Genomic DNA, 13,656 nt, shown 5'->3' on the forward strand with positions numbered 1-13,656 from the left:
GTCTCGTATTGTCTCGTTGGTCTTGAAAAGATCCTACCTGCTTCGGTACCATCCTTATATAATCGGTTTGTCAAATGTTAAATGTGGCACGCTGTTTTGGTACGACGTTCCTTGTTCGATTCCCACCATGGGTGTTGTCTGTGAGTGTCCCTGCATCAATTCATCATATCATCACGCATCTTCATCTTTCCAATTAGCCAAACGCAGCTGAGAAAATAAAATAAGCCAAATTAATCAATATGTACAAAACCAACGAGAATGTAGGATTGAAATTAGAAGAAAATAGTTTTCTTTGTAATCGTTATGAAGTTAAATGTTTCAAACAGAACTCCTAGTATTCAGAGTCGTCCTTATAGTGCAAATAATAGTTACATTTAACATACTCTTGGCAATATAAAATCCGGTGCACTCAATTTGTAATTTCTTCATATCTCATCCTATACACATTACATGTCAACGATTTTACAGTTATGTAAAGCACACTCACTTCATGCTAGGCATTCCCCAACAGTCAAACGTCCAGTCAGACGTCCAATAACGCGATTCAGGAAGGAATAACACGTCCACTTTGCCCAGTGGATGCGGAGTATCGAAGTAGTTCTCGTAGTACTTGACGAGGTCCACCACGTACTCCGAAAGATACTCCTTGGTGTCGAGGGATCCTTTGGGGGTCCACAGGGCGACGTTGGTCACTCCAGCAGACATCTCTCTTTTCTCGAACTCCGTGAGGGCGATTCCAGCCATGTAGGTGGACATCGGAGGCGTCTTCTGGAAGGAGTCCAGCATCCAGCCTTCATGATCGGGGCTAGTTGGAGAAAACGAGGGAAAAAGTTACTCGATAAGATTTCATTACTTACACATTTCGTTGTAAAAGTGGCACATTAGGTAACCGCAGATAAAAATTCCAAGTGTAAAAATCAGCAAGTCTTGTCCTTGAAGTGTTCTATGTAGAAGTCCGTGTGATCTTGTGTTCACAGATGTTCTTCTAAGATAGAAATGCTTAAATGGAGACCGAGAGAGGAAAAACAAAAATTAAAGACGTAAAACAGAAAATGCATTGGAAATAGAAAGAAGATAAAGAAAAAGCGATAAACAAAGAGAAAGACGATAATTTAAAGGAGAGAGAGAGAAAGAAGATAAACAAAATGAAAGTTAGACAGCGAAAGAGAAAGAGAGAGAAGCAAATTAAGAGACAAGAGAAACAAAAGAGAGAGACAGAGAGAGAGTAAGTAAGAAGACTGGATTCTAGGACTGGGTGTCTAAAGAGAAAAAAATCACAAATGAATAGATCGGCGTACACAAACTATTCGGATATATTCAGATCCACTATGTGTTCACCCCTTTCCCATTTTCCACCGAGAAAGTCAGTGCCAATTTTCCGTTCTTTAGGTAATGTGGATCAAATTGTAAGAATATACAACTTTATTTGGTGCAATATTTTTGCAATGTAAGTATATGTTTTCAACAATAATTTAAAATATATCAAATTCTCATATACATATTACTCTGGGACAATAATTAAAGCAGAAAGTTTATTTCTGTTGGTTTGATTTGATGTTTTAAGTCCACTTTAATCGGGACTGGACCTACAGTTCAAAGTGGGATCCCAAAAACTATGTGCCTCCACCGGATAACAATTTTTTATTATTGATTTGCTCTATTTTACTTCCTTTTTGTGCCACCTTTGGCTAATTTGCGAAGATGGGGATAAGTGATGATATGACGAAATTGATGAATGGGCACTCACAAACATTCTTGCCCAGGCCGGGATACGATTCCGGAACCCCTGGCGTCGTAGCGTGATGTGCTAACCACTCCGCCACATGGGCCGACCCACCGGGTATCGAACCTGCGAAAGATTTTATTGCGGTAGAGACAGACACATGCAATCTCTCCCTTTCCTAGGATATACCAAAGAATATTTACAAACTTCCTGTAGGCCCATCACACTTTTTTGTTCCTACAGTTCTTATACCCTATAGAAAACACAAATTGCATCACTTGGTCTTTTGTAGACGTGAATGATACAAGGAATTGATTAAAAAAAATCAACTTACAGAGCTTGGGAAGAGGCGAGAGGTGTGTTGGAGAGGGCAGTAACTGTATCTTTCCTTCCGATGGAGATTTCAAACTCTGCTTTCAAATGGGGCTCATCAAAGCAGGGGAAGACAGTTCTGGCGAATGTCGGTCTGAAGTCGGAAATCAGGAGCACCCTGTGAAGAATATCAAGGGACCATTGTAACACAGAACTTGCAATTAGAATTAATATATCCATGACTATGCCCTAAAATGGCAATAAAAGATGTGCATACATTTGAATAAATAATTTTCTGTCAAATAGCACATCTTCCAAATAAGTTAAAAACTAAGAAAAGTTAATCATTTAAGAATTGGAACTCTGAAATTGAAAATTAATAATGGATATATTGTTTCCAATTGACTGGCCGAAGCTATTAGGCTGAAGTACGAAATGTTGTGAATACTCACTTCATATCCCCGCTTTCATTATCCACATAATCCTTTCTAAACCATCCTCGAGATGTTGATATTTTTCCGCTGAATTTGATGCTGATTAGGTAGTCCTTCCCTTCCTTCAATTCTCCGTCAAGATTGACGATTAAGAACTGTTCTCCAGTCTGGAACTCCACACCGGAAACAGCGACTGGAGTCTCTCCGTCCTTCACCTGGACATTCTCCGCTGGAATTTCTAGACCCACGGCATGCAGAGTGATGTTGCTGGAGGCAGACAGACACCTGACTGTGATGGCCATCTCTCCAGAGAAAGCATCTTCTTCCGGTTCAGGTCTAATGTACAGCTTGTAGTGTGAGGGAGTCAGATTTCCTGGCAAGCGAATGTCCTTCATCGGATTCCTGGTTTCACCGTTGACGTCTCTCTTCAGTCTGTGCAGAGGTTCTTCATCCTCGACCAACGATCCCTGTGACTGTAGGGCAATTGCAAGTAGTAATAAGGGCAAGAAGACCTTGCTAGCCCACGACATGTGTCTGGTCTTCATCCTCTATCTTCGGCGAAAGACTTTAGTGAAAAGCGTTCTTGGAGACAATCTTCTCCAGCGCTTGTTAACAATCTGCAAGGAATCATAAATAAGAACTAAAACATTCCAGCTACATGGTTGTATGATGCATGTTTGCATTGACTGAAACGCAACAATCATCTGACGCCTACATATTCTGGTCAGACGTAGGAAGAACGGACAACCGACAATGCACAGTTTACAAACTGCCCAAGGTCACTAGTTCCTTTCTGTTGATTATGTTTAAAACGACTTTAGACATTGCATGAATATTGATTGCGTCGACGGTACGCGACACCACTTCCACGTCACGAAGGCGGCTCAATCTACAACACTTCTCCTATTAAGCATGAATTAATATCGAGAGGTGCTATGCATGTGCCTGAAGATTTTGATGTACCCGGGAATTCAGACAGAGTGCAAGACTTCATACCAAATTTATCTTCCTTTCTTGTTTTGCAAGTTCTAATTGACGGTTTCTGAATTGAAGATTTAGATCAAGCTCGCATCTAACTTTTAATTGGAAGTTTCCAGATTGAAGATTCAGATAAAACTCGCATTTGAGTTTAATTTGGCAGTTTCCCAATTCAAGATTTAGATAAAGTTCGCAGCTAAGTTTTATTTGGCAGTTTTCAGATTGAAGATTTCGATAAAGCTCGCATCTAAGTTTTAATTGAAGATTTCTCGATTCAATATTTTGATAAAGCTCGCATTTGAATTTTAATTAATAATTTCTGGATTGAAAATTTGGTTAAACCCAAGTCTCGGTTTATAGTTACTTTCTGCATTACACTAGTATCTAAATTTACTTTCTCACTTTCAGAATTTAGTAGTGGCCGCGGTGGCTCAGTCGGTAACGCGTCTGACTACCATGCTCAAGGTCTCGGGTTCGATCCCCGGCCGGTTCAAATCCGGGAACTTTTCTAACGGTGGAAGCGGCCCCGGCGCCTACCCAGCGTCGAATAACATGGGTACCTGGGGGAAACCCTGGGGGGTAAAGGCGGTCAGGGTCGTGATGCTGATCACATCACCCCCACTCACGACCGGATCAAGAAAGTTTGGGGCGTTACCCCCACACCCCCTATACGCCTTCATGGCGTGGTGCTATGCACAGAGTAACACTTTACCTTTTTTTTTACTTTCAGAATTTAGTTCAAGATCTTTGTATCTATGAATGTTTAATTCACCTGTATCTACGAAGAGTTTTTCCTCAATATAGTCAGCGTGTTGGTCACTCAAACTTCAGCAATGAGACTAGCAGCCAGCGACTCATTAGTGACTCGCCCCCACCCCCATGACCCTCCATCCGGCACATCAGCGTCATATTCTGGAGCAGTCATATAGAGGTCAACAATTGTTATTGTGTTGAATACAATTTTTTTCATTACATGTGGATAACATTACCATAGAGTTATCGTGTCACAAACAGGAAATACACAATGGGGATTTTCTTCCGTTGCTGATGTTATCCAGTCACGATAACACTGTTCTACAAAGGTTTTTTTTTTCTTGTGTGAACAAAGTTTTTCTGAAGGAATTTGGTATGGAAAATTCACATCCATAATTAGAATTTCGCTATCAAGAATGCTTTTATGTAATATGGAAAAGAAAAAGAAAAATACTCATTTTACTCAGATTCACCGTTCGTGATAAATGCAGGGAAATGTCAGATGAGCAGCTGGTAACATCTGCTTCTGTTTCTGATGTTGGCAGTTCTGTTACTAAGCTACATGATGTACCTGCAAGTTATTGTCAATATACTAAGCATTGTATTTGCAGCTCTTGTTTAAGTTGATATACTTTGAAATGAACCACATAGCTTCTGCTACATCTGTGGAGAGTTAGCCTATTTCAAGGCAGAATAAGAGGAATTGATCTATCATGAAGAATTACTACAAACATTACCTTGGAATAGACCAATATAGTCTCCACCCCAGCACAAACATTACTAAAATTAGGCAAACGTGCCTATTTTGAAACTTAGCACCTACTGACTGATCGCAACGACGTTAGTGGTTTAATGAACATTCATACGTTCTTCTGATGTCGCAAAGAAAACTGTGAGATATTAGAAGCTAACTAACTAACTCTCTAGCTTCTTAAACCCAAAGGCTTATGGCTGTAGCAACACAAGCCTTCCATCTGTCCCCATCCTAGGCAAAATCTATTCAACATTTTCCATCCTTGTCGATTTCCTATAGGTTCACGGATATTAGAAGAAATCCATGGAATATAATGAGCATAAGTGCAAGATAATTTGCGACTTCAAGATAGTTGCAATGATATTGGGAATGCAACATGGCTACACAACGTACCCCTGCTTCCTCTGCAAGTGTCATAATTGTGACAGAAGAAACGCTACACAAAATAGGCCTTACGAAACCATTTGTAAAGGCTATGGATACAACTAGAAGAAGATTTAAGTGTATTTCAATCAATTTGCCTCGTCTTTCACCAGAAAAGAGAACGGAAGGCGTTTTGTGGGACCTCAAATTAGAGAACTTCATCAAATCCAGAGTTTGAAGCATGTATAACAGACAAAGAAAAAATAGCATGGATATAATGTTATATGCAATATAAATTGCAAAAAATGAATTATATTTTTTCAAAATAAGTATTATATAACAATTATGTGTGCGAATATTGTCTCACATATCACATTAATAACATTTAAACATAATATACTAGGATTCGAGAAAGGATGATCAAATTATTCCATGAGTTCACTCAGTATTCTCCTTAAAATTGCAAGCATTCTAGAGAAAAATAAAATCACGATTACTCGTAAACTATTCCTAACAGAGAATATCTAAACACAGATTTGAAAGCAGCTCAAAATTTGGAATATGAATCAGAACTTTTTCCTCCAGAAAAATAAAAATAAAGGATTTTGTTTAGTTTGTTTTTTAAGACGGTGTAATTGAAGGTGGATGATGATAGTGACTGTGGCGTTACCTATCGCACCAGAATCCAAATTACCATTGCCACAATGAAAGTAACAAGTAGGTCTGGTACAATGGGTCTACACGACTACAATTTACGTCCTTTCTTGTGTCTCATGGAAATATAGAAAATCTAAAGTCCGAAACTGACGGCAGTGATGAAGAATCAGTTTGAAAGAAGGAAAGGGGCCAATTCAGTGCAAGGGGTAAAATGTGCCACAAAGTATCTTTAAGCCGAATCTTAGATCGGAAGTTTATGTAGATCTTTAATCCAGAAAAAGCCTCTTCAAACTTAGACCCCATATTTATCTAAATCTTCAATACATAAACTGTCAATTTAAACTTAGGGGTGAGTCTTTTCTAAATCTTCAATCCAGAAAGTGTCGAGTCAAACAAAAATCTGGAATATTTCAGGTATATTGAAGTCCTGAAACCATATTCATGGATATGAATACTATGAAATTCATACATTCGGATGCCATGCCAAAATAATGAATTCAAGAACTCTTGGCGAAATTTACAATATGAGATCAGCCCAGGCCCGTAGCTAGAGGGAAGGCAGGGGGAGTCAACTGCCCCCTCTGAGAGCCTGCTTTGCCCCCTCTGTGAAAATACAGAACATATTCCTACCTAAAATTCTCACTAATCTTTACAATTATATCAAGTGTTACTCTAGCAACATAACAAAGACATACATTGATTTTGTGATTTATTAAGGTGTATGGGATTCCGTACAGTGTATCAGCATTGCGGGGAAAAAAATCCCTTCCAGATTCGGACTTCAGGAAATGATTTCTTAATTTTCAGTATGCAGAACATGTGACATTTTGAGTAGTCTTGTATCAAATGTGCTTAATGTGTTCGGATGTTTTTCTTGGATGTGTTGCTATTAACTTGGAACTGCTTAAAGTTTTGTTTCCCATGTCTACCTTTTGGTAATAGTGATTCATGTGGTAGAGAGAGGAGTGGATATTTGTTTTTGTTACTTAGTGTTCCTATACTGCCACTTCTAGCTAATCGCAACAAAGAGTGATGACGTGAAATTGATGAAGAGAAACTCATAAACAGTCCTGCAACCACAGGGGGACAGTGGGTATTTTCCCTCCCACCTTGGACGGAAGTCCATTCTAGGGAAAGCAAACATTGAAGTAAAAAAACAAGACTCTGAGAATCTAAGAATAGCAGGACAATTGGACACTCATGATGGAATTAGTTTTTACGTGTTCCTTGCATTTTTCTTCCAGATGGCCAAGGGCACTTGCAAGGGGCACAGAGAGGCAATTGCCCCCTCGAATTCAAATTTTATACAAATAAAAGTACATTTCCTAAAATTTTCTTGATCGCTTCGCTCGCAATGTCTGCTATTCTTATAGTCCAAGTTCAGAGTCATAGCTATGGGGCGGCGGAGTCAAACGATCTATATGAAAAAAAAATGTTTAAGAGAATGCCATGGCACCCTATTAACACAATTCATTTCTATGAAACTTAATATGAAATATTAATGATGGCACTGTAATCCAAGAAGTCATTGATCACTCAAAGGATTCCTATTTGTTTGTCAGGTGTCAGAACATGTATTTCAACTATAATAACTATAATACAATTCACACAATATTTTGCAAAAGGTAAACGTAAACAGTAGGCAAACATTGTCTGTAGCGATCCAAGAGTCTCCCCTTTGAAGTAAATAGAGTCCGTGGTGGACTAAGGGACCCATGTTTTAAAGTTTTAACAAGTACAAAAAAAGGTATTACAAATTTTTACATAATTCATCAAAGTGTAGATAATATGTAACCATTATTATTTAATAAATTCGATTTTTCTTGCATAACACAACACAATGGTGTTGTTGGATTCTCGTTAGATTCCTTTGTGCGTAAAAATCTTGTATGATTTTTAAAAGGCTCCCTTAATCAGTTCTGCAGAAAGACCCAAAGCTGTTGGTACATATTAATCGTCTATTAACATTATCGATCTGTAAATATCAAATAGATACAGTCCCTATTAGCCTATTTATGTTAAACTTTATATTCTTTGGAAATTTGAAAAGTCATTATCGAAATATTGCTATTTGATGTTGCTCGAAGTTTATTTTTCTTCATTGCTGTTTCAAGATATCATCCCTTTTCTGTTACTTATCTCTTTTGGGGGAGGGGGCAAGTGCTTCTGTGTACCCTGCTATATCTACCAATGCGACACAATATATAAAAAAATTGCCCCATCTAGGATTGACTTCGCCCCCCCCACCCCCAAAGAATTCCTGGCTACGGGACTGGATCAGCCACCATTGATAGAACTCGGTAAACTTCGGATTCGATAGAGCTGCTCTAAACACCATTTTTATGATTTGCTTTGGAAAGTTTATCTCAACCTACTTCAAGTTGATCGGACCTGGTGAATATTTTATTCCTTCAAAAGGGTTGCTAGGTGCCTGGGCCTACCAGAGTCAGTGGCTTGCTGTAGAATAAGCCTGCCTCTGTAGTGGTTAATAATAATAACTATACTGGTATATTTGGCATGGCGGTAGTACAGTGCTATGACACCAGGCGTTCGGGGTTCGAATCCCGGCTGGGCATGGATGTTCCTTGTGAGCGTCTATTTATCAATTGCATCATATCATTGTTGCAGAAAAAGCGGACATACCGGTCGAACTAATATAATATTTGGTATTTTATTTGAGATTGTTTGTTTCTGTTTAAAGCCCATTTTATGCACAGAAAGGCTAAATGGGACTGGACCTACAGTGTAAAGTTGGATTCGAAGCACTGTGTGCCCTCACTTGGTATCGAATCCGGGACCTAAAGACTACGAGGCAACAACGTTATTGGATTTCACCAAATTTCATATTTGTGATTCTTGCAGTGTATGATATAGCAGGAGGCACTAATATACAGACAGACGGTATTGTAACATGAAAGCACTTTATTTAGACATTTCAGTCCATAAAATATAACGAAGTTTGACAACAAGAAATAAGTTATTTGGTGATATGTGGAATGTCCATACCAGTAATTCCTTACATAATCACCATATGTTCATAAAAAATCTTCATGTTCTATATTATCAATTAAATTTCTTAAAATAGTGATAATGTAGTTACAGTTTGTGTCCAAGACAACATATGCAGCCTTTCAACATACAAGAATCACCCGGTAGGACGTCGTCTTGTAATCAAGGGGTCCCAGGGTTAGATCCCTCGCAGTGCACGTAATGGTTCGGGTTTCACTTGGGGGTTAGGCGTAGAGCTGACAACTCTGCACTGTAAAAAAATAATGTCAAGAAACAGCAATATAAGGCCATGGATGTTCCCAAGGTAAAATATTCCGTAGGTAAAATAGTCCCCCGTTCGGATCTCCGGGTGGGGACTACTTTGGGAGGTTCCTGGACTAAGGATAAGATCTACCTTAGGAATAAGGATATTAAATTAGGCACCTGGAATGTTCTGAGCCTTTACCGGCCTGGGGCATTTCAGTGTACAGTTAATGAAATAGTTAAGTATAAATTAGATGTAGTAGCTGACCAGGAAGTTAGGTGGCCAGGGGAAGGGAATTGTAAAACTAAAAATTATACTTTTTTCTATGGTGGTACTGAAAATCATAATTTTGGAACAGGCTTTTTCATAAATAATAGAATTATCTCGGCTCTTAAAACAGTAGAATTTATTAATGATAGGATATCATATGCAGTTTTACAGAGTAGGTGGTGTAAAATTATTTTAATAAACATACATGCACCAACGGAAGATAAAGATGATAATACTAAAGATGATTTTTATACAGAGTTAGAACAGGTCTTTGATAAATTTTCTCAGTATGATATGAAAATTCTGTTAGGTGACTGTAATGCACAGATTGGCAAAGAAGAGACATTTAAACCCACGATTGGTAAAGAAAGTCTTCATGAATTAAGTAATGATAATGGTATAAGATTGATTACTTTTGCAACCTCAAAGAATTTAATTGTGAAAAGTACCACTTTTAAACATAAAGATATCCATAAATATACCTGGTCTTCTCCAGATGGTAAAACTCATAATCAGATAGATCATATTCTCATTGATAAGAGAAGGCATACTAGTATAATTGACATTCTTTCACATAGAGGTGTGACTATTATTTAGTAATTGCTAAATTAAGAGAAAGACTCGCAGTGATAAATCATAAGCAACAAAATCTAAAAGTTTTAAAATTTAATACAGGAAAATTTGCTGATGAAAGAATTAAGAAAGATTACCAAATTAAACTGTCAAATAGATTTGATGTTTTGCAGGATTTAAATGATGATGAAAATATAAATCAAACAGACGTAAATAAGAATTGGGAGCACATACGTAATGCAATAGAATCAGCAGCTAAAGAAAGTATAGGATACCATAAACCGAGAAAAAGTAAGCCATGGTTTGATAATGAATGTCATAATCTAATAGAAATAAGAAATCAGGCTAGACTTAGGTGCTTAAATAACTTTGATGATACAAATCTAAACAATTATAATAGAATAAAGCGAGAAGTTAACCGTACGTTTAGAAGTAAAAAAAGAGATTACTTGAAAAGCAAAATTAACGAAATTGAAATAAACAGCAAAAATAAAAATATCAGAGATTTATATAAAGGTGTAAATGAGTTTAGAAAGGGGTGGCAACCTAAAGTAAACTTGATAAAAGATAAAGACGGTGATTTTCTAGCTGACCCAAGCGATATTCTAAATAGATGGAAGAACTACTTTAATGACCTTTTAAATGTCCATGTAGGAGATAAATCAGAAGTAAATGAAGTCCACACAGCAGAACCTTTAGTTCCAGAACCTAACTTGACTGAAGTTATAGATGCTATTAAAAGGCTAAAGAATAACAAAGAACCTGGCATTGATTTAATACCAGCTGAGTTAATTAAATATGTTGGAAATTCATTAATATGTCAAATTCATAATTTAATTTGTTTAATATGGAATAAAGAAGAAAGCCCTCAACAGTGGAAAGAATCTTTAATTGTTCCTGTGTTTAAGAAAGGTGATAAAATGAACTACAATAATTACCGTGGAATTACTCTACTCTCAACAACATATAAAATATTATCTAACGTTATTTTAACAAGACTACCCCCATATGCTAATGAAATTATAGGTGATTATCAATGTGGATTTAAACGTAACATATCAACTACAGATCACATTTTTCACATCAGACAGACACTTGAAAAAAAGTGGGAATATAATCAAAATGTCCATCAGCTATTCATTGATTTCAAAAAAGCATATGATTCGGTCAAAAGAGATAAATTATATAACATATTAGTCGAGTTTGGAATACCTAAGAAGCTTGTTAGTATGATAAAAATATGCACCAGTGAAACAGAAAGTAAAATTCGTGTGGGTATTAATATGTCTGACAAATTTAGAATTCATGATGGATTAAAACAAGGAGATGCATTATCTCCATTGCTCTTTAATTTTGCCTTAGAATATGCTGTTAGGAAGGTAAAAGAAACTAAAGAAGGACTAAAATGAAATGGTGTGACTCAGTTGTTAGCATATGCAGATGATGTAGACTTACTGGGGGATGATGTGAATACAATTAAGAATAATGCTAAAATATTTTTCAAAACTGCTAAAGAGATAGGTTTGGAAGTTAACAAAGAGAAAACTAAATATATGCTTACAGGCCGAAACCAAGTGTTAGGTAATAATCAAAATCTAATTATTGATAACAACTCGTTTGAACCAGTTTCCAAATTCAAATACTTAGGAGTAATATTAACAAATGAAAATTATATTAAAGAGGAAATAAAAAGTAGGCTTAATTCAGGAAATGCATGTTACTTCTCTCTTCATAAACTTCTGTCTGCTCGTTTAATATCTAAGAAACTAAAAGTTAAAATATACAAAACAGTAATTTTACCTGTAGTATTATATGGATGTGAAACTTGGTCCCTTACATTGAAAGAGGAACATAAATTGAGAGTATTTGAAAATAAGATCCTTAGGAAAATCTTTGGACCTAAAAGGGATGAGGAGACAGGTGAGTGGAGAAGGTTACATAATTTAGAACTACATAATTTGTATTCATGTCCAGATATTATTAGATTAATTAAATCAAGAAGACTTAGGTGGGCAGGCCATGTGGCACGAATGGGAGAGGAAAGAGGAGTTTACAGGATTCTTGTTGGGAGACCTGATGGTAAGAGACCTGTAGGAAGGCCAAGACGAAGATGGAGGGACAACGTTGAGATGGACCTAAGGGAAATCGGTACGGATGGAAAAGAGTATATAGAACTTGCTCAAGATAGGGAAAGATGGAAGGCCTGTGTTGCTGCAGCCATGAACCTTCGGGTTTAAGAAGGCTAGGGAGTTAGTTAGTTAGTTCACTTGAAACTGTACGTTTAGTTCAGATTATCCTACCTGTTCATAAAGTAGATTCATCTTTGAGGTACTAAACAATTTAAAAAAAATAATAATAATAAGAGTCAACAGTATAAACTGTAGGTCCAGTCCCGGATAGCCTATCTGTGAAATTGGATTTACTGATTCAAACAAACAAACTTTCCTCGTGATTTCAACGTTCTTTGTTCCAGATGCCTGTAACTAAACCTGATTACATTCCGCCATGACACTTCAGGCTGACTCATTGTTGCCAGCCTAATGTCCAATGAATCACGAATATTTGGTCTGCGATCTTTTACCCGCCGCGTACTCTTCTCCACTAAACTCTAGTATGCAAATCAACCGCATGCAAACGAAATTCTGATCTAATATGTACAGTCTCTTTAGTGCATGTTTCTGTACATACTTTCACTATTGATTTATGCCCGATTCAAGACTTCCCATCTCAGGAACTATGTAAATTCCAATGAATAGTCCCATCTCAGGAACTGGTCTTTACCAGTTATATATTTTAGTGAAATGCTTTCCCACCTCAGGAAGTCTCTTATTAATTGTGTCGGGGGAGGAGGAGGAGTTGCCGTTTGAAATAGTTGACATTACACACACCTGTGTAACTGTGTAACTGCAAGTAAACGATGTGCAATATACTCAAAATATATTCGAGGAATGAAGTAACTTGTGTGACTGAACTTTGTATGAGACGTGGGATGGACGCATAGAAGTCATGCACAATGTTTAAGGGAATATGGAGCCATTCTTCCTCCAGAGCAGTCTCCAATTCCGAAAGTGTGGTTGGAAGCGGACTTCAAGTACGCAGTTTGGACTCCAAATATTCCCACAAATGTTCTATAATGTTCAATCAGGAGACTGTGGGGGCCATTCAAGATGTCCTACTTCATCGTCATGTTCTTCGAACCATGTTTGGACAGATCCAGCAGAGTAGATAGGAGCGTTGTCGTCTTGAAAAAGCTACCGCTTCCCAGTAAATGAAGTCTGGGCAAAGGAAGGAGATGATTCCCCAGAATGCTCCGATAGTGATTGGCGTTGATCTTCGCATGCAGAAAAACAAGTGGTCCCACACCGTGCCAAGATATCGCACCCCATGCCATAATGGACCCACCTCCATGCTTCACAGTCGGCAAGAGGCAGTCAGGATGAAACGCATCTCGGAGCGTTCTCCACACACAAACGCGCCCGGTGGTCTGAAATAACGTGAATGTTGATTCATCAGACCAGATGACTTGTTACCACTGCTGTGGGAACTAACTTCTGTCAGCTCTGCACCATTGGCGTCGCTTGACAGC

The 13,656-nt window shown here is 37.7% G+C and overlaps 1 protein-coding gene across 1 annotated transcript in view; it reads right to left on the reverse strand.

Annotated features, from left to right (window-relative positions):
- LOC145986702 (aminopeptidase N-like) overlaps positions 1 to 4,310 on the reverse strand; it is a 31,363-nt gene extending 27,053 nt beyond the window's left edge. Inside the window, exons 1-4 of the mRNA XM_083121014.1 lie at positions 4,220 to 4,310; positions 2,488 to 3,086; positions 2,058 to 2,213; positions 488 to 805 (exon numbers count right to left, since the gene is read on the reverse strand). Coding sequence (XP_082977140.1) covers positions 488 to 805; positions 2,058 to 2,213; positions 2,488 to 3,014 — 1,001 coding nt within the window. The 5' untranslated portion in view covers positions 3,015 to 3,086; positions 4,220 to 4,310. The remainder of the gene's footprint in view (positions 1 to 487; positions 806 to 2,057; positions 2,214 to 2,487; positions 3,087 to 4,219) is intronic.
- Between the last annotated feature and the right edge of the window lie 9,346 nt (positions 4,311 to 13,656).

The sequence above is a fragment of the Lepisma saccharinum genome, chromosome 4 (genome assembly GCF_977018435.1).
Source record: "Lepisma saccharinum chromosome 4, izLepSacc3.1, whole genome shotgun sequence".
In the NCBI taxonomy this organism is placed as follows: domain Eukaryota; kingdom Metazoa; phylum Arthropoda; class Insecta; order Zygentoma; family Lepismatidae; genus Lepisma; species Lepisma saccharinum.